Raw genomic sequence first — 20,946 nt, 5'->3', positions numbered from 1 at the left:
AGCTGCCCCTTCTCCCCTACTTGGGCACCCTTTTACTACACACAATGTCCTCACGACCACCCCACCACCACCCCGTGCCCCTCCCACAGTTGCAGCTCTGTTCCAGAACCCTTTTTAAACCCCCCTTCAACCTCAGGTGGTGCTTCCCATCTGAGCACCCATAGCCCTATTCAAAAGTTCACCCGCGGGCCCGTGACCACCTGTCACTGTCACCACCATCCACCCGGCAGTCCCCACCCCTTCTTCCAAGCTGTGCCCCCCGTTGTCCAAGTAAAAATGGGGGAGCTGGAGAAGGACGTCCTGCTGCTGCCCCCAGATATCGCTTCAGGGTCCTCCTGCTGGGAGAGTGGCAGGCAGACGACAGGTAAGCCCCACCCGGTTTAATTATGAATGGTTTACAGTAATGTCGTCGGCAGTAAAGTTTGTTCCTATTCATATGTAGCGACTTTTCAGGTCTTCCAGCACATAATGCATTGATAAACACGTTGATCTTGCCCCATGATATATCTAGATGGTCCACCTTTTATCTCTTTAGGGTGATGAAATGTGGGTCTGGGATTTGAACCTGCAGCTTTAGATGTCTGCAGCGTGAGTGATAACGTGCCAAACAAGGAACAGAGCCTGCTGTCTGCGGGTTATGCGCGCATATGGGCAACAGGTGCATTTACCTACTGTACTATATACATACCCAGTGCTAAAGTAGGATAAAAACGGAGAGGAAGTCTCTAGAAGGGATGTGGCCAAAGAAGTATAATAAGGACTATTTTCCAAAAATTGTTGTCTATGTTAGGAAGGGCATGGCTGAAAACACAAAAACTAAAATTCTCCGTTTCACGCAGTTGCAAAACCGTATCATCTCTTTCCTCTTCTGCGCCATTCCTTTCACTCTCTCTTTCTGCACAATCCCGCTTTTATCTTCTCCGCTTCCCCATCCCAGCTGTACACAACCCACACACCTTGAAGCGTCTCATTTCTATTCCTTTGGCACCATCTATTTTGACAGCCGTGTACTTCCTTCACACACTTCGCCACAGTTATAATTGGAACATATGAGACCATCGCTCTGTGCGCTCTGCGGAGAGGCCAAGAATGGGATATGCATGCAGTCTGAATACCTGTATAACCCACTGACAGGACCTGAAAGAAACTCATTCTTCTTCAGCCTCAGCTGCAGAGTTCTCAGTCCTGCTGCATCATAAACACTCACCCACAACCTGAACTCACCCATACGCCTAAAGGTGAATCAGTTTACAATATGCACTATACAAGAGTCATACCGTGTGTAACAAGCATTTGCAATGCAATAGGTCTCGCATTATTAAAGTTTGACCTATTGGTGTTGCATTATTTAGCAATGCCAATAGCTCAAACTTTAATAATGCGAGACCTATTGCATTGCAAATGCTTGTTTTCTTAACAGCAAGGCATGCAAGCTGGAACCCCAGAACTAGACAACCTGCTTATAGATGGTTCATTATCCTCATATGAGACACTAGTGAAGTAAAATAGTCTCCATAAGGGGCAGTTCCTAATGCATAGAAGACTCACAAGAACTGTGTAAGAGATCTGGGAGATTACAGATGATGAACCACAAACATATTCAGTAATGCAAAATCTTCATACAATGGGGATGGTAGGAAACTAATAAATTGCCAATCGAGAGCACTCCTAGAGCATACCACAAAATCGTTGCATGTCCTTTGCGACAAGTGGAGAACGAAGATTGGAAGGGAATTTAATGATGATGAAAGGCAAATGACTATCATATCCTCAGTGTTCCGTAGCACCAGATTTAAACACTATCAATTTAAATTAGCATATAGAATAACTGACTTCAGAAAAACAATTAAAATATACCATGGGTCACATGAGGAATGCCCATGTTGACATGAAACATATGCACGTTTGTTGCAACTAATGTGGGTGTACCTTAAAATAGGTGTATAGTGGAAGGGAGACACAAACACATTAGCCAATATAACAAGTCACAGGGGTGCATCTGGGGCTGTTTATACAATTAAAAACGCACAGGACGGAGACTAAGTTCTTAGATCTGGCCCTGCTAATAGTGCGCAGAACCATTACATTGGCAGGGAAGGAACCAATACTAACTTCCCAAGCCAGATGGCAAATTGTGGAAGCTGAGAAAACTGCACTACATTAAGAAGAGAAAGGAGGAATAAGAAAGTATCTAATAGCCAGTCAATGGAACGACTAAATTCCTATCAGGTGAAGGCAAAGTACTTTATACTGTGAATTCCAGGTCATCAAACCATTAGCAACCCAACATTTCTAAATTATTTGCACACTGGCCAACAACTTACCCAAATTCCCTTGTGTGGGATATACAAATTCCTGGTCTAAGTGGAAGTCTCACGCTAAACCCTACATAAGAGCACAATAAACACTCTATGAGATTACATCCCACTCGTCCCACCTCTTATCAAGTAACTATCAAATTTGCTAAATGATACAGGTCTTTATTAAGGATTCACTTTATAGTGCAGTCCCACATGCTAAATTTAGATTTGTTCCTATGTTAAGTTACAAGGTCATCTAGGATGATGTTACACTGTTGTATTATTCAGGCAATGTCTAAGTTATTGTGCCAGTGAAGAATCAATTTACTGACATTATTAAATTGCTGCTATGTATTATGCTGCATGTATGAGTTTGAATGATATTCAATGTAGATTATTTTTTTAATGAATAAAGGCTTGAAAATATTCTATACTCGACTGCGACTGTTAAGGCAAAGCCCACGTATTTTTGTAGACTGACAATTACAGCACATAGGGAGATTTGTAACCCAAATAATTACCAAACAGTATGTGTCTTGCAGGAATCAGTTCTGCTTTTTCCCTTTTCTGACATCACCCTTAAACAGGACTATTTTTCTGCTTGCTAGAATCACCAGGGACATAATTTTGTCCTCGACTAAGAGAAGCTCTTCCAATATGGTCTGGCCATTTAATGGCAAACCATTCGTTCAGTAGGACCATAATTATTGAAAACCTGTTCTCCCAAGCCTTTCTTTTTAATCTGGTGAGATCAGACATGGTCTTGATATTGTGATAAAAGAACAATTGGTGTAAAGATTTTAATTACACCTTCTTTGAAGTGCGATTTGCCGTTCAGAAATCAAGACTATGTCTTTCGAGCACTTTCGATATTGTTCTGTAAGGTAACCAGAAAACATGGTCATGTTCTTTGCCTTGTCAAACCAAAAACTGGATCATCTCAGTCAGCATTTGGAGGCAAGCAGTGAGCAAGTTAATGCCATCTGATGGGGGCAAGTAAAGAAAGATCACCCAGTTCAAAACATTTGGTGTTGGAAGACAAACTGTCAAGCCATCATTTAACAATAGAAAGGCCCAAACACTCTTCTTGTAGATCTAACACCACCCTTTGAAATCCTTCAATATACGTGTCTCACCTATGGGTGCTATTGTCAAACAGCACTGCTTGCAAACATATGGGTTTAAATCGTTCTGCTTTTACAATGACAGCATGTACAGGAAAGCAAACGTTTTGACTGGAGCTATTGTTTCCAACGGGCATTCTCTCTGTTCTTTGTAATTTTTTCATATATGTATTTACTTTATACTAGCCGTGCCCCAGTCCTAATCATGAATCACTTAAGTAGAATAGAAAACTGAGGGAATAAACCAACTTCCTAAATTAACCAAAAGGTTGTGCCAACGCACATGTTGACGCCCTTCAATTCTTGCTCCCTAAAGTGGTACCTCAGTAGCAGATTAGATTTGCTCTATACTTCAGGAGATCGCAGCAGTCACTGGAACAGACACAGGCTTTTTTCAAAGTTGTAGAGACCCCCCTTTTAGGATTTATAGGTTTTACAAGACTATTATTGTAACTTGGATTGTGTAAGAAGGAGCCCACACCTGCCTGATACGACGGAAACACATTAGATAGATGCTTTCTTCTTAAAAAGCTTCTACATATTTAGGTTGATTTCTTGACACTTTCACAAAATATGTGCATTTTAGCGCTGCTTGCCTCTCAACAGCCTTTTACTGCCGAAGACCACTCAATTGTGTTGCATTGCAAGCAGGTGGACAAAGACTACCTCACTCCACAGCACACTGGGTTCTAATTTTCTAAACAAAGAACGTCTCTCCAAGTCCCCCCCCAAAAAACACCCTTCCTTAAATCAAAAGCAGATCCCCTACAACTGATGGCAAAGGAACATTGCACATCACTACCCCACAGCAATAGATGCCTTCCTAGCACAAAGGGAAAGTCTAGCACACGTTAAAATGCAGTTGTTAATGATTACACCATTAATACGAATGGTTAAAAGATGCATGAAATACAAATACCAGCTGGACTATACACATTAGATGTAATTAGATTTCACAAAGCGCCTCAACTTCTCTAACGAATATCAGCTTGTGGAAGATAAGAGATTATGATCACAGAATCGGTTCTTTCTTGCTAAGTAAAGGTGATCAAAAGTTTGTAAAAGACACAGAGTTGCCAAAAAAGGCTTGAAACACCACCAATTCAGGTATTCACCCTGCTCTGTAGAAGTGCATCATCACCGCACAGCAGTAACATTCATATTTGAATGGATTTCAGTTAACGGCTAAAACTCCTGCGCTATCTAAATGACTTTGGTTTACAAGTATTCAGGATTATTCTGGTACGTCTATTTATTAGTAAAGTGCTAAAACTATCCTCTATCAGTCACCATCCCGAACAGGAAAGTGTAGATATGCCACAAGTATTATCTATACTACTATTATAAAGAAAGAACTTTAAACCTTTGAGGCGGGTAAACTCGGGAACCACAGCGCCAATCCACACACCCGATACATCGTTGAAATTGTCAGGGTGTGCAGATGGACATAGGCTATATACATTTTAAAAAATATACGTTATTTAAAAAATTTACGAGAAAAAAAAAGTAGTCCCATGGAAGTAGCGCCAGCCGCGACGTGTGTACTGACACCAGGAGCGCGGGGAGGAGCGACGTCCGGGAGCGCGAGGAGGAGCGGCGGACATGAGCGCGAGGAGGAGCGGCGGACATGAGCGCGGGGAGGAGCAGCGGACAGGCGGGGAGGAGCGGTGAGGAGCGGTGGACAGGCTGGGAGGAGTGGCGGACAGGCGGGGAGGGCAGGGGAGGAGCGGCGAGGAGCGTCGGACCGGTGAACTCAGGAGCGCGGGGAGGTGCGGCGGATGAGGTAAGGCTCCGGGGGACCCACGGACAATGTCGGGGCGGGCGGGGGCCCTGAAGCCAAGGTCGGGACGGGCTGCTACTCCGGGGGACCCACGGACAATGTCGGGGCGGGCAGGGGCCGGGGCGGGCGGAGGCCCTGAAGCCTGATTGCTCCCGGACAAGGTCGGGACGGGCTGCTAGTTAGACTTATATCCAGTGAAGTGGAAAAGGTGCCTGTGATTGCTGGAGAAACTGTAGTTTAAAGTCCTTGTCATATGTGGAAGTTCCTCAAACTGCCTGACTGACTCGTGCCCCTCATGATATTTGGTCCACAGACCCCAAATTACTTGCAGAGTTGATGTGCGTCAAACATGTTTAGACGAGTCAAAACTTACCATGCCGGTAAACTACCAAGCAGCGGGTACTGAATACCATTCCACTCTCTACCACCCATGACAGTTATGATTCATGAAGGAAGAGGCAAATACTTTAGAATATAAAGAGGAGAGGGAAAGTAATATAGTTACATAAGGGGTTTAAATGGGCATTTTTGGATTCACATTAGGAGATGATGTGGTGTGAACTACACTCCTGTTACAGGTTCACTATCTATCAAACAACAGGAAAGCTCCACGTAATTTGAACACTGTTCCACAGAACAAGGAAAAAGGATGCCTGAGGTAGATATAAGTGCAGCTATCACAAAATGGATCTACGGGCAAAATGAGCAACCGAAGTACACATTATGGCATGTGGAATGCCCTGAAGTTGGAAAGGGGCCCAATTTCATATCATTGATCATTTTGTGCTCCTACTAATAAGGTAAAGTGAAAACCATCAGCAGGTATTCAACAGTAAACTTCACCCAAACAATAAAATAATTTATGTGAAAAACTAGGTAGGATGATATGTTATTCACACTGTGCCAGACGTCGATCTCATACTACAACTGCAGCCTCCAGGGTTCCCACCTGAACATATTTTTACTAGTATGACCAGTATTTTAAGGTCTCACATGGTACAAAATCTAGGAAAACCACCTAAACCTGGTATTTTTCCCCCATATCGGTAAGAACTGTAAATTGATAATATAAGAAGAAAGCAATTTCAATAGGCGTTCCAGAGTTGCCTCAATTATCCCTGGCCGATAATCAAAGTACACAAAGACAGAAAGGCCATTTAGAAAATTAATACAGACGATTTTCTATAAAGTTCTATTTAGGTATCAGGTCCGGGCCTTAACAGAATCTAAAATAAAATCTGAATTTCTCTCTGGAAAAAGGTGGCAACCCTATTTTAGCGTCTCTCTTTTTACTAAATCAGATAAATAGAACAGGAAAAATCTAAAAACTTGCCTGAGGCATTTCAAAGCCCAGATCCCTCAAGTCCAATTCCAAACTTCTCGTCTGCCTCACTGCAAACGTCTTTTCCAGTTTTATTTCTTTGCTGGTGGGAAACCGAACAGGTCGGGCGAGGAAACACTGAGGTCCAGAAGCTGCCACTGGAACAGTTTCACTTAAGCCACGTGGGCCTCTGCCTCTTCTTTTTTGCAAAGGTTCTTTGAAAAATGAAACAAAAGTGAAACAAAATGAGCAGAGGTTTATCATGCACAAGAAATCGGGTCTCTACCTTTTTTTGTGAATGCTGCTGAAGCAAACTGCAAAATTCACTAAATTTGATAGTACAAGTGCATTCGTTCCAGTTGCAGAAAAGGATTTTCTAAATGAAAACATCAGTTACAATACAGTTCTTACTTTCCCACAAAAAATTGTTCAGAGGCCCAGATGTCGAGATACCTGCCCAGTGTTCTCAATAATAAACTTAGACAATACATTTTGAATTATCCTTATTAAAAAAACACATCCTTACGAAGCATAAACACAGTACTGACACCTACTTTATAAACTTATGAACGTAAACAGCAACTCCAAGAAATGGATTAATCACCCGAACTTACTTGCTTCAGGTGGGCAACGGAACCCTCAAAAATTCCCAGGGTGTTAAATTCATTAAAATAAGTTAATAGTAATACTTGACTCTACAGTGCTAACAAATGGCAAAATTGGGATACAAAGAGCTATATTAAAACGAAGACAATGCGGGAATGGATGCTATATTTTAGATGCATGGTCACAGAGACGTTCAACTTCCTCAAAGGTCTTCAGTGCCAAGATGTAACATCCGCAGGGCCGGACTGGGATCGCAAACCAGTCCCGGCAATTTTGACAGACTGCTGCAAAATTGGCCCCCAATAACAAAAACGCACCCCTGCCGCTCCAAAACTGGCCCCCACCCTTCCGGCCCACCAGGGAAACACCCGGTGCCCACCTACAACCAGTTTTTTAAAAAAAAGTATAAAAGAACTTTCAAGCTTTAAAATACGTAAGTCAGCGTTGTCTCGCTTTATGTGTTAATAAGTAAAGTTCATTTATTTATTTATTTTGAAAGTTTTATATAGCGTGGACAAGATCCTTGCAGATATCAGAGCGCTTTACAAAGAGAAGTACATGAGGGAGCATAGTCAAACAGATAAATCAATAGGTCAAATAGTACAAATAGGTGGCTACAAAGCCAAACATGTCATACACTAATAATCTGCCAATTTAATTTTAAGCAGTCGTGAATCTACCCGCACACTCCAGAGGATCAGCATGAAAATGGCACTATGGTGTCAGGTAGATTTCACATGATCTCTGGCGTACATGTGTGTACTAGAGACTCTCCACCCTTCATGTTTTCAGTTTAGTTTTTCGGGGTTATTCTGTGTGCCACAGTCCCAATGGGTTACTCTGTTAGATGCGCTAGATTTCTGGTAGTCTGTCTCCGCGTTTTGCTGACCACCTACGACAAGTCCGGCCCTGAACATCCGTGAATAATGCAAGCGGTTCTCTAAGGCTGTTTAGTCACAGTTTTCAGTCTGTGTGGCTGCTTTGCAGAACGTCTGCTATGGAAGCAGCAGGCCTCACTCACCCCCGGCAGACTTTCGTGTTCACATAAATGGATGGGAGGGCCTAGTCACTCCATTGGGTCACGACAATGGTGCCTTTGGACAGTGTCCCTTTCCAGTGCTGCCTTAAGTGGTAACCCCAGCGAACGTGCTCACTGCCTAAAGCAGCGCAGACGAAACCTGAAGTCACCCAAAAGTGTTGGCCAATCGAGATTGTTCTAGGTGGGAGGAGAGCTTACTCGCTAGGTCTTAAATCAGGGGCCGTATTAAGAATAAGGCACACTTTCCCCGTTTGTGCTATGGTGCACCTTTCAAAATGTGCACAGGGCACAAGCAGAGAAAGTGCCCCTTCTAATACAAAATGCGCTTCCCCTAAAGAAGCTGCGAACGGGCAGCACATTCAAGTGAAATATGCAGTGGCTGCTTCAAAGACATTCTGGGATTCACAATGCAGGTGGCATGCCACCTGCACTTTAAAGCGGAGAGAGAGATCCCCTTGCAGGCGGGTGTAGCGAGTGACTGCACCTGCATGCAGTGGGATGTCTGGGGGTGGGTGGTTCCATGCAAGTGAGGAAACGCCCTCTTATAATAGCACTGGTGTTACAGGTTTGCCATTGCGCCTACGTGAGTTGTACAGCGCGGGTGCAAAGGTAAAGTGATTCCCTCACTTGCATGGGGACAAGCCCCCATTCAAATGAGGGAATGCCCTCTAATGATAGCACTGGTGTTGTGTGCACCAGCGCTATTAATAGTACAGAAGGTGCCGCTCAAGCATCTGGGGCCTAATCTGTAATACCACTGTGCCCCGAGGGCGCACTCAAGCCCACTTCTCCCCCCCCCCCCCCCCCCCCCCGGCATAATGTATAATACGGCCCCAGATGTTGTGCCTATGTCACATCGCAGGCAGAGAAGGAGGAGCAATAGTGAGGATCTCCTTTCTAATTAAGATAGGTGTTTTTTCCCTTCACCTGGAGCAATCAGGGGAGAGCTCCTTTGAATTCACTGGCACCTCTTCAGTGCCTTAATCTCCAACCTCCCCCTCCAACACCCCCGATGCAGTAGCGGCTGGCAGGAAACGGGAGTGGAGAGGTGGGTGGGTGATGCGGGCGGTGGAAATTACAAAATACAAATTTAAAAAACACTTACCTCCTCAGGCATCTCTCCAGGCAGCGGTTGTTTCTCTTCCTAATGTGTGAAGATTGGATTCTATCAATTGAACGAATTTTTTTTTTATGAAGAATAAAATGAAGAGCACCTGAAATATTGGGACTTGATACTTTGAACTGACTTTATCTTTTTCAGCTCAGGATCTATTGCATGTGTTGTAACGATTAACTGTGGCCCCTTGGTGTCGCAGGTTTGACTCTGGTGGGATGACCAGAATCTGATCCTTTTGAGCTTATCAAATATTGTGATTGTATTAATATCTTTCTCTTCCCAGCGCAAATTATCCTCTATCATCCCTTTTGTTGCTGTTGTATCATCTCTCCTACACCGTCCCTCGTCATCTCTTCGCCGGAACCAGAAAGCACACAGGCTCCCTCCTCCTAGTCAATCACAACACCGATATGCAGCGTTGTGATTGGTCTGAGCGCTGTGGCTTGGCGCTCAGACGGGGAATAGGAGGGTAGCATGTTCCCCACCAGGCTGTGTAATGCAGCCTGGTGTGGAACATGCAAAGTGCGCAGGACTACTTGACTGGGCTGGCCAAGCAGTCCTGCACACTTTGGAGTGCAGCAGCCACTCCTCCTCCTGGACGTCACGGGAGACCCAGCCCCTCTAACCTGGCCAGAAAAAAAAAATGATAATAACAGAGATAACTTCTGTTATAATTTCAATATTTTTTTACACTGCTCTGAGAGCAGTGGGTTGACGCTCCTCCACCTTATCGGAGGAGCCGCCACTGCCTACATGAATCAACATGCTTCATTACTGCATTCCCCCAAAACGGTTTTCCACATTCGGGGCTGCAAAAGTGCCACAAACTGTCTGCCATGATGGCCACAGGATCGTGATCACATCTCAACTAATCTGATCACAGCACCTCTCTTTAATTTCACCCAGAGGCAGCACAGCACCCCCCCCCCCCCACACACACACACACACCCAATACAGGACAGCTTTCCCTGCACACTGGTGCCTCTCAGCCTAATCCCGGCAACATAAATGGGACTACCTCAGCTGGGGCAAGCAAGGTCCAGATTTTCCTTTTATGTAGATACCTCAGTGGGTTACTTATTTTGTGCCAAGATCCTTGTGTTACTTGTAGGTCACAAGTTATAATGATTATAACAATGCTTAGAGAGATATCAACTGGAGAAGTAGGCAAATTGCAACTCATAATTTCAGAAACTTTCTGCATTTTTCCTTCATCTTTCATTAATCTTTGGATGCTTTAAATGGTTTCCTTTTAGTAGGAACAAACAGTTATCAGTAAGTGCTACATAAACTATTAGTGCAATTACTCATATAAAAACAGTTCAATCTCACATTCTCACAGCGCACGCATATCATATAGATACAAAGTTTGGAAAAATAAGGAACCTGCCTCTAAATCATAGATTTTCATTTAGGTACTTATGAAACGATAAGCTGAGTGTCTGATTCCTCCATGGTTTCCGCATCCCAACTAGGATGAGAGTCGAACAAAAAAAAATGCTGATAGCCATTTAGGTGAGGCACTGGACTTTGACCCAGCTAGAACAGAAAAATATGATTTCTCTCCCTTATACTACACGTTTCTTGTCTGAATAAATAGCACACAAGCTGTGGACCATCCTGAATGTGTCTGTAAACTGCATTGGGACTTAGCACATTTCACTAGACCCTCACAAATTCAACTGAATAGTAATATCCAGGACTGGTTCCTGCCTTTGGGTATTGGGGCGTTGACCCTCTGATATTTTGGCCCCATGTTTTGTGAATATATACTACATAGTATTAAATTCAATGGCAATCATTGAATACGGAGTATTCCAATTACTGCGATCGCGATGATGGCTCTGAATGGGGTGGGACCTGGGCTTCAATGTTATAGAAACCATGGGTAGCAGTAGCAGTGCAGGGCATTTAGGACCCAAAGTGCGCATGTCGGGTTGGACGGCTGCCTTTCTCTAGCCAGCCTGACATGCCCACTAAAGGCATCTCACTACTGCACATTAGTGAGCGGGGTTGCTCAAAGCCACAGACCCCCAGTCTCTTAATGAGGGGTGAGTTTGCCTGCTCAAGCCAATCCTGACGCTGCTCTCATGATGTGTAACAGTAAGGGAGCAGTGTCTGGATTGGCTGAGCGACACAAGCTGCTCGGTCAGCCTCTCACTCCCTCTTGGTGAGCCAGACGGAGTCAGACCGCACCTGCTGCTGTGGAGAGTCGAGCGGCCTTGTGTGTGATCAATCACTCGTCATGAAGAGTACTACGGAGTACAGTGGGCTGTCAGACCCGGTCATTTGACCACTAAAGGGATTGGGGGGAGGGGTAGTTAAGTTTCTCCAGGTCTGTGGACGGCAAGGGGTAAAACACTTCCTTTCTGTACTACTGTGGCTCCATAAGTGCCGTCAGATTACTCACAACAATCATGTTTTCAGGGACTCACATTTGCAAACTGTGTTCTTTATGCGCGGTATATTTTGTACGATATTCTCTGTACATCGTTGCTGAGGGAAAGGTCTGAGTAAATTTGCGCTGCAGCGGTGCAATATCACTGACTAGCTGACAGAGGTTCACATTTGTTAAATTGCACTTAGTCACTTCATCTTATTTTTCCACCATGTCTGTGACTCAAACATTAGCTCACAGAGTTTACCAAATAACGGATAATCATTTACTTCTCATTGCACTTCACAAACGCATAATTCCTGAAGAACCTTTTTGTAACAGCATAAAGACGATGTGACCCAAATTGCAACAACAAGTGTGTCCGCTACACAGGGTCAGTAAGTTGAGTGTGTGCTACGACGGTTAGTGTGCAGCGCTCAGAGCAAATAATCGAAGTTCAGAAGGCACTCCTCTATTCATCCTTTTAACAGTTGAAGAAAGGAGTACCACAGCTGATAATATGACACTAAATTACAGATATTTTCTGTTAATGCTGCTGAAAAAAACAAAACCTTCATATTAAGAGGAAGTTCAGTTTAACTACTGAATTTTTGAAAGAAAAAGCCTTTCCACGGAGCACTCATTCCAGCCAGTGCATAGCATTAATATGTCGGAGAAGCAGTCAAAACATTCAACTTTTTAGTTATGTGTGGTCTCTCAAAAAGGTTTTTAAAGGTGTTTTTTTGTGGAAATGGCTAAAATTCCCAATGTAGAGCTGGCGTGTGTGGCAAAGGCTTCTGCCCTTTCACAATTTACCTCAGACGGTTTTGGAGGTAGGCATGAAAAACGCAAATCCCGAATTCCTAGGCACCATTTGAGAACATTCGGAGCCCCCGGCTGGGATCAAATCCCTTTTTTCGAAAAATGTCTTGCCTTTTTTTTTGCTTCGAGTTGAACTGAAGAAATGTATTAACCTTTTGTACTATCCTTCCTACCTAATTATGTATCTGTATGATAAAATGGAAAAATATAGAGTATAGTCATTAAGTGATTAGGCATTTTGAGCAGGATGGGAACGTTTTAATCTGTTGTATAAAGATGCTCCAGTCTGTAGTACAAAGATGATATAATCTACACTCTATTGGTGTGCATATACAGTTGTCCAGTAATTAATATATTGGGGCCTATTCACAAAGGTATTTTGCAATACGTAAGGTAGTGCTCTTATAGTACTCTTACATACTCATTCATGCAGTTGTGAATTGGTCCCAAAACATCCTAAGTGGGAACAGAATTGGAATATTAAGGGAATAAGCATACTCAATTAGTACAAATAAAAAGGAGCGTTGTCCTTTTTTGCACTTCTACTTATAAGAAATTGAACGTTACACTTCTTTGTAAATCAGAACTGAAAGAGTACATAATATATTACTCCTTTAGTACTACTTTCCCTACTTATAAATGCTTTTGTGAATCATCCCCCAATCTCCCTCACCACGTTACTCATCCCAAACTTCTTAAGTGTCACCAGCCGCCACTGATCATATCTACTGGATCCATGATCTGGCTGGATCCCCATCTATTCCAGCAATGTAGGTGGGCACACTGAAATTCAACCACCTGACATTATTGTTTCAGGCCCACACAAATAGGAACAGGAACAAACGTGTTTTGCGTCTAAAAAGTGTGTGCATCTGGTCTTAGTCTGATTTAGAGAACAATCTTATTTCACGTTTCGGGTTGGGGTCAAGGCCTCCACTCCCTCGCCTTCCACAGGTCTCCTTTTTTCATTCAATTTACGGACACAGGGAAAAAAAGTCCCACGCCCATCAGTATCTATCACTTAAAGCTACATTTTCAAGCACTATTTCCACATATTTTAATTTAACATCATGCACTAAACATAATAACTCTTAGAATTGTTTTACTGCAATGGTGCGAACTGGCTGGTTAGACAATGAATTGCAGGTTCAATATTGCTGCATGTAAAGACCGAGACAGAGAGACAGCTGAATAATCTAATTTGAAGCACAAAAAAAAAAAAATCAATGCTTGTTCAATCTTCCTTTCAGTACGGTTGACACGAGGCACCTCGAAATGTTTGCCGTTTATGCTTGTGTGAAAGTTGAACATATAATTTAACATTCTTTGACTGCACACATTAGAACAGATTGATCTAAAAATGGGTACTAAATTCACAAAAGCATTAAAAAACAAAAGGGGCACCAAAAATCATTTAAACTGCAATTATGTCCAGAATGCAGAAATGAAGCTTCCACTGGTAAATTTATTGACTAAATCCTTATGTTCAACATTCTGGACTATGCTCTATTTTAGCACATGGTCCAGAATGTGTGAACAAAGGGCTTGTCGCTTGCATCACGAGTGCAGAACTGCTTGGGAGCGGGTATCTCAAATTATACAAGACTTTGAAGCTGTAATTATGCACTCCATTTTAAGAGTCAGTATTTCAAGTGGTAATCAACATTAATAGTATAACAGGTTTAAAATGCTTCATTTACCACACATTTCTCCAACAATTAGCCAACTGATGCTAAACAAGTAAGGCTTCATGAAAGGTCATAAGCTGCAAATGTACACCAAATAAAAAAATATATGTATATATACATATATATTTTTTTTTTTACGTTGCTTGGGCACATTTTTGATCCAAAACTGACCCTGTGGTAAAGTAAAGAAGCAGAAACACAGAAAGCATTGGACTACACTTCCTTTTTTTTTTATTTCCGTAATTTTTTATTGTAGAAAAAATATATATTTACATGGAGCATAACATATACATGGGTGAAAAAGAGACTAAGAAAAAGAAAGGAAAAACGCCCGCGGGAGGGGAGGGGGGGGGGGGGGGGGGAGGTGGACTTGTTCGTTCCCTGCTTCAGTCTTATTGGAGTTAGTCCGATTCCTGTCGTTAGAGCGCGGCTTGTCCTTCGGTTCACCGTCCCCATGTTGCATTGATTGTCCTTCTCTGTCCCACACCCCAGCCACAAGCGGAATAGATAGATAGAAGAGAGAAGAAAAAAGGAAGAGGAGCGTCGCGCTTTCCTGGTGAGTGCACTATCCGGAGGTCTGCTGCACGGCTGCTGTTAGAGGGTGTCTGACATTGCTACCTATGGTGGTTTGTGTGATGAGAGGTAGTTGTCTAGGGACTCCCACATACTTGACTGCCTGTGTGTTTTGGGTGAATGTTTCGCTGTGATGGTGTCTGCCCCTCGTAGGAAAGTGACCCAGTTGAGCAATGCTTTAGGCGTGGCTTTCCCTGTGTCTTTCCAGTTGTACAGAACTGTTTTAACTGCTGCTGTCAGCAGAAGATCTGTGAGGTCGCGGTCTTCTTCGGTTGTTATTGAGGGGGATGTGAACCCCAGTGCCAGGCTATGGAAGTCTAGTTGCAATGTGGCCCCTGTGATCTCGTTTATCAGTGTTTCTATTGTGTTCCAGAAGGTTCTGACTTTGGAGCAGTGGAAGAGTAGGTGTGCAAGGTCTCCCTTTTCTTTGTTGCAGTTCCAGCAGGAATCGCTGTCGCGGATACCCATGGATGCCAAGCGGGCTGGGGTCCAGTATGCCTTGTGTATGAGCCAGAATTTAGTCTGGTTTAGAGTTGCGGTCACCTTTCCCCTGGAGGTGGACCTCCATAGCTCCGCCCTTTCCTTCTCACTCAGTGCTCTACCCACTAGTGTGCCCCAGTAGGTGTTGACCTTATCGTTAAGTTTAGTGGATTTTGGGCATAGGGCTTTGTAGAGGTGTGCGATTTGGTGTCCTAATTTATTGTAGGTTAATGGCATATTGTATGAGAGATGGTGTTAGTCCGTTCAGGTTTGCCTTCCTTATTGCTACCTTAATCTTCAGGAAGTTGTACAGCTCTATGCTCTCTAGGTTGTGTTCAACCTTGAGTGTGTCGAAGGTTACGTTAGTGCCTTGTTTCAGTAGGTCGCTAGTCGTTGTGATGCCATGTTTGTACCATGAGTGCATGTCTAAAGTCTTGTCCCTGTATTTTATTGTGGGGTTGTGCCATATGGATTCAAAAGTTTTTTTTTATGCTTGTCTCCATTAGTTTGTCTATACTTAGGAGAGCTTTCTTTGTGCTGCTTAGGATGGGGTTTTCTTTGATTGCCGGGTGTCGGGTGGCTGTAAGTAGGGCGATAGGGTTCATTCCTTTCAGTAGTTCTCGCTCCAGTGTTAGCCACGCCGGAGTGTAGTCTGTGCTCGGTGTGAGCCAGTATAGTCCCTGTCTTGCTATGCACGCTGTTTGGAATGTTCTAAAGTTCGTTATGTTTAGGCCTCCCTGGTCTTTTGTCAGCCTGAGCTTTTTTAGGCTTATTCTGGGCTTTTTCCCCCTCCACAGAAAGGTATTCAGCATTTTGTCTAGTCTCTTGTGGAAGTCTTCTGTATTTATCAATGGTAGCATGTTCATCGTGTAATTCACCATTGGTGTGAGCATCATTTTGATCGTTTCTACTCTGCCCCACCACGTGGTGAATTTGGGAGACCAGCCCTCCACTCTCTCCTTTATTTTGTGTAGTATGGCTTGTTCATTGTGTTCTAGTGTAGATCTAAGGTCTCTTTCGAAGAGGAGGCCTAGGTATCTGATGGGTTTCTGCTGCCATGTCAGGCCGGACTGGCCTAGTACCGTCTTAGTGGTGTGAACGTTCAGAGGCTTACACTCTGATTTGTCCCTATCTAATTTATATCCCGAGACCTGGGCGTATTGCTCTATCGTTTCCATCAGTGCCTTGATTGATTTTTCTGGGTCTTCTGTGATTATTAGCACATCGTCTGCATATGCAGCTAGCTTGAAAGTTTCTCCCTCTACTGGTATACCCTTTATGTCTGTATTGGCTCTGATCATGTTTATGAGGGGTTCTATCTCTAACAGGAACAGGGCTGGCGAGAGTGGGCACCCTTGTCTGGTCCCCCTGCCTAGATGGAGTATTTGTGAAGTCCCTCCGTTTAGTACAACTCGTGCTTTGGGGGCATTGTAGAGGGCCAGCACCATCTTCCTATAGTTGGGTCCAAACCCGAATTTCAGCATGCACTGGGCCAGGACACTCTGTCAAAAGCTTTCTCAGCATCCAGGGCTATCATGACCGCTGCGTTGCTGCTCTTTGTAGGAATGATTTATTATGTGGCATAGCAGTCTTGTGTTGTCATGGGACATTCTGTTCCTAAGGTATCCTACTTGTGAGCAATGTATGAGCTTGGGTAGGTGAGCGTTTAGTCTGGTTGCTAGAATTTTGGCGTAGATTTTACAGTCTACGTTAATAAGTGAGATTGGTCTGAAGTTCTTTGCTTCGTTTGTGTCTTTACCCTCCTTCGGTATTACTATTATGTTGGCTTCCGCCATGGTCGGAGTCATGCGTCCTTGCTGGACACATTTCGTGAATACGTCCTTCATTGTGGGCCTAAGAATGTGTAGGTACTGCTTGCCGTGAAGCCGTCTGGTCCTGGTGCCTTGTTGTCCTTGAGACTCGCTGTGGCTCTCCCTATCTAGGGTGTCTCGCTCCTTATCTGATAGCGTCGGTGTGGCTATGCTTGCTAGGAGTGCTTTGCCCCCATCCTCCCGTAGGGTTTCATCCCTTGTGTAGAGTTTCTCGTAGAAGTCTTTGAAGACCTCCAGGATCTCTTTGTTTGCAGTCTGGGATTTATTGTTCCTGTCTTTGATGGCCTCTATTGAATGTTGTTTCTGTTTCCCTTTGAGGTAGGATGCCAGGTTTTTCCCTGCCTTGTTTGCTGTACATAGGTTGATACCTTTGTATTTATTTATCAAAGTGCCTGCCCTCTCACTTAGAATTTTGTTTAGTTCGTATTTGCGTTTGGTTAGGTTTGTGAGGGTGTTCTTATCTTCAAGGTTAGCTATGTGGCCGTTCTCTAGGTTTTTAATTTCTTTTTCCAGTTCGGCGATTTTTTTGTTCCGGTCTTTGTTTATCCTCCCCTTGATGCTCATGACTGTCCCTCTGATGGTAGCCTTTAAGGCATCCCATAGTAGGTCTCTGTCTATCTCGGGGGTGTCATTAATCGCCATGTATTCTTTTATCGCTGTTTCGATCTCCGCCCAGGTTGTGGTGTCGCTGAGCAGATTGTCGTCAAAGCGCCATCTGCGAGTTGGCTTCTCATTGTGTTTCCCTGATAGGGTCAGGCTTATGTGTGAGTGATCTGAGATGCTCCGGGGGCCGATTTCCGTGTGGTCTATGAGGTGGGTGTGTGTGTGTGTCAGATATGAGGATGTGGTCTATTCTGCTGTAGGAGTTGTGAGGGGTCGAGAAGAACGTGTACTCTCTGGCGTCCGGGTTTTGGAGGCGCCATGGGTCCCTGAGGTTGAGTTTGGAGCAGAGGTTTTTCAGGATGTTCCCCTTGTGTGACTTATGGCTCTGTCTGTGCGGGTGCTTGTCAATGGCTGGGTCTAGGATCTGGTTCATATCTCCTGCAACCACCAGGAGCTCTCCTAGTGGGAGGGTGTGTAGCTGTGCTCCTACCTTGTCCCAGAAGTCCCTGTCCTCGGTATTGGGACCGTATATATTGGCCACGTGTATCGTTTCTCCGGCTCTCCTTAGACTCGTTACTAGAATTCTGCCTTCTGTGTCTGCCTGCGTGTTCACTAGTGTTAGCTTTGACTTCTTACTTGTGAAGGTTACCACCCCGTTCTTTTTGTTCTGTGCTGCTGACCCCCATACTTCGCCTATCCAGCTAGTCTTGAGGCGCTCAATATCATCTAATTCTAATCTTATTTCTTGCAGTACGTAGATGTCGCTTTTGAGTTTCCTCAGGTGTTCTAGTACTTTACTTCTTTTCACTGGGCTGTTGAGGCCTATAACGTTTAGGGATACTATCTTGATATCGGTTGAGAGGTTGGTATGCGTGTTGTGTGTCATTTGTGATGGCGTGTCTTTGGCGATCTGTGTGGCCTTGAAATCCGTGTATCCCTGTGGCTTCCTCTCCCTAGTCCTTGGCTAGCTTGTGCATTGTTGTGCTTGTACCTGTGCTTGTTGCTCCTAGTTGAAAGTGTGGAAGAATGAAAGATAGAGTGGTAGAGATAGAAAAGAAGAGTGACCCCATGTGTGTGCTCCCTGCCCCCCCTGCCCTCCATGTACCCCCCACTCCTCCCTCCTCCTCCCCCCCCCTTACTTGCTGAGTGGGAGTGCGACAACAAAGTTCCTTTTGCTCCGCATCCTCCCTGAGGTAGAGTTTGTGCGTTGTCCATGGTAGAGTTCTGAATGAGAAAGAAAAAAGCGTCATTCTTGTTGGATTGGATGTTCTCGTTTGGTCTTTCTCACTGTTGAGGTAGATTCTTCAGAGCATGTAAACGTGGCTGTTTTGGCGGCAGGCTTCTCTCTTAGTGACAGCAGGCCGGGGATCAGCTGTGCTGCTCACTTAGTGTTCTCGTCCGTGCGGTGGCCGTCACTTGGGAGAGTTTGCTCGCCTAAGGTAGTCGTTTCGCCCTGTTGTTCCGGGTGGTCCTTACTCCGACTGGGCGGCAGAGTCCGGTGAAGCGCTTCTTTTGGCTGCTCCTGGGGGTTTTGTATCCATCTCTTCCGTCGGTGGCTTTTGCATGTAGCGTCTCAGGTCTTCCGGGTTCTCAAATATCATTGTTCTCAGTTTGTCTGTAATCTTGAAACGGGCCGGGCCTACAAAGCTGAAACTGATGCCTCTTTTGCGCAGTGCCTCCCTGAGAGCTAGGAAGCATTTTCTGGTCTCGACCGTTGGTTTTGAATAGTCCTGGGTCAGTACGATCTTGCTGCTCGCCCATGTCAGGTTCTGATTCTTCCTGGCAAAAGCGAAGATGGCATCGGTGTGGGATGTTCGCAGTGGGTTGCATATTATAGGTCTGGGACCCTTTCCCGTTGTTGGTTTCCCTGCTGGCACTCTGTACGCCTTTTGCACTTCGAACCTCCTGTCAAAGCTTATGCCTGTTAGCTTGGGGATCATGTCTTCAAGCATGTTTGCACACGAGCCCGTTTTATCCTCCATTCCTTCTGGCACTCCTAGGATCCTCACATTGCCTCTTCTGGCTCTGTCATCCTGCTCCGCTAGTTGTCTTTGTATGGCTTTCGTGGCCTTTTGGCATTCCGCTATTACTTTGGAGTTCTCTGCGGTTGCGTCCTCCATGGAGCTTATGCGGCCTTCTGCTGCTTCCATTCTCATGTTGGTGCTATGCAGGTCGGCCCTGATTGCTGCCAGTTCCAGTTGCATGTTGTCTATCTTTAGTTTGGTTTCCTTAGCCACTTCGTTAATCTTCCTGAGGATTGTCTCTAGGGTTGCTGTTTCGCCTTTTGTCTTCAGCGGGGAGTCCGGGGTCTCTTTCTTTGCCTTTTTCGGGTCCCCTGCTGTTTTGCCTTCGTTGTTTGCCATTGTTCCGATCCCTCTTCTCGATAAGATGCTGCCTAGGCGCCCTTCTTTTTGAGCGTAAGTTGGGTTGCTCGTTGGGGTTGCCCTGTGGGGGTGGTCCGCTGCGTAGGTTCTGTATCTACTTGGTTCTCTAATGTGCCTTGTTCGTACCTTGGCCTTTGGTCCTGCCAGCGTGTGCTTCGTCTCGTTCGCAGCCAGAACCGGCTGCCCTTATCGAGTAGATGGTACTCCCTTTTTCTTGGTTCTGGGCTCTTGGCTCTGTAGGCTGTTTGTGGCCTTGCTCTTGGGGCCTGGTTACTTATGGGCCAGGGCGGCGTGCGACGGCGAGCGCGTTTTCATGTCTCTGCTTGCCTTGGTCGATTGGCGCACTTCCTCGCTTGCGTGTTTCAGCGAGTCTCCAGTCCTTGCCCCTTGCTTGTCCCCCCCCCTTCGCTGGGCTCTCCAGGGTTTGTTTTCCTCCTCTGGTCGGGCCTACTTTGGCGTGCCCGTGCGGTGGTCGCTCTTCGCTTCCCTGCCTTCGCGCTGTCCCCTCTCACACTTTGCGTTTAGCTTGCTGTTTGCGCTGGGCTGCTAAGCATAGAAGCGGTGCAAAGAGCTCCTCTCCGCGCTCCCTTATCCTCTTGGGCATTCTCCACTTCTGGCGCCTGTTGTTTACTTGCTCCTCTGTTTCCGGTGATGGTGGCGCCCATGCGTAAGGTTAGTTTCACTTTGCCAGGCCTTGCTCTGATGGGGTCTTTAAGCGCTGGAAGAACAGCCGCCGGCTTGGGGACCTCGCTCTGCTTAGCGACCCTCACCGCGAGCCTTCCGGTGAGCTCTCCGCTCGTCCGCCTGCCTCGACGCTCTCCCTCCCCTCTGCGTCTCCAGTCTCCCACGCTCTTACTTGCCGGCTTTTGTGCTGAGGGAGCCCGCTGGGGGAGGGGGGGG

General features: G+C 45.2%; 1 protein-coding gene across 2 annotated transcripts in view; it reads right to left on the bottom strand.

Moving 5' to 3' along the window:
* The window catches only part of CREBRF (CREB3 regulatory factor), a 262,024-nt gene that overhangs the window by 140,733 nt on the left and 100,345 nt on the right, over positions 1–20,946 (bottom strand). For both annotated transcript variants that reach the window (XM_078653016.1, XM_078653015.1), the window contains exon 2: positions 6,538–6,740. In XM_078653016.1, the coding sequence (XP_078509142.1) occupies positions 6,538–6,546 (9 nt within the window). In that variant the 5' untranslated portion in view covers positions 6,547–6,740. The remainder of the gene's footprint in view (positions 1–6,537; positions 6,741–20,946) is intronic.

This window comes from Lissotriton helveticus, chromosome 7 (genome assembly GCF_964261635.1).
Source record: "Lissotriton helveticus chromosome 7, aLisHel1.1, whole genome shotgun sequence".
NCBI lineage: Eukaryota > Metazoa > Chordata > Amphibia > Caudata > Salamandridae > Lissotriton > Lissotriton helveticus.
This window is presented reverse-complemented; position numbering and strand designations above follow the sequence as displayed.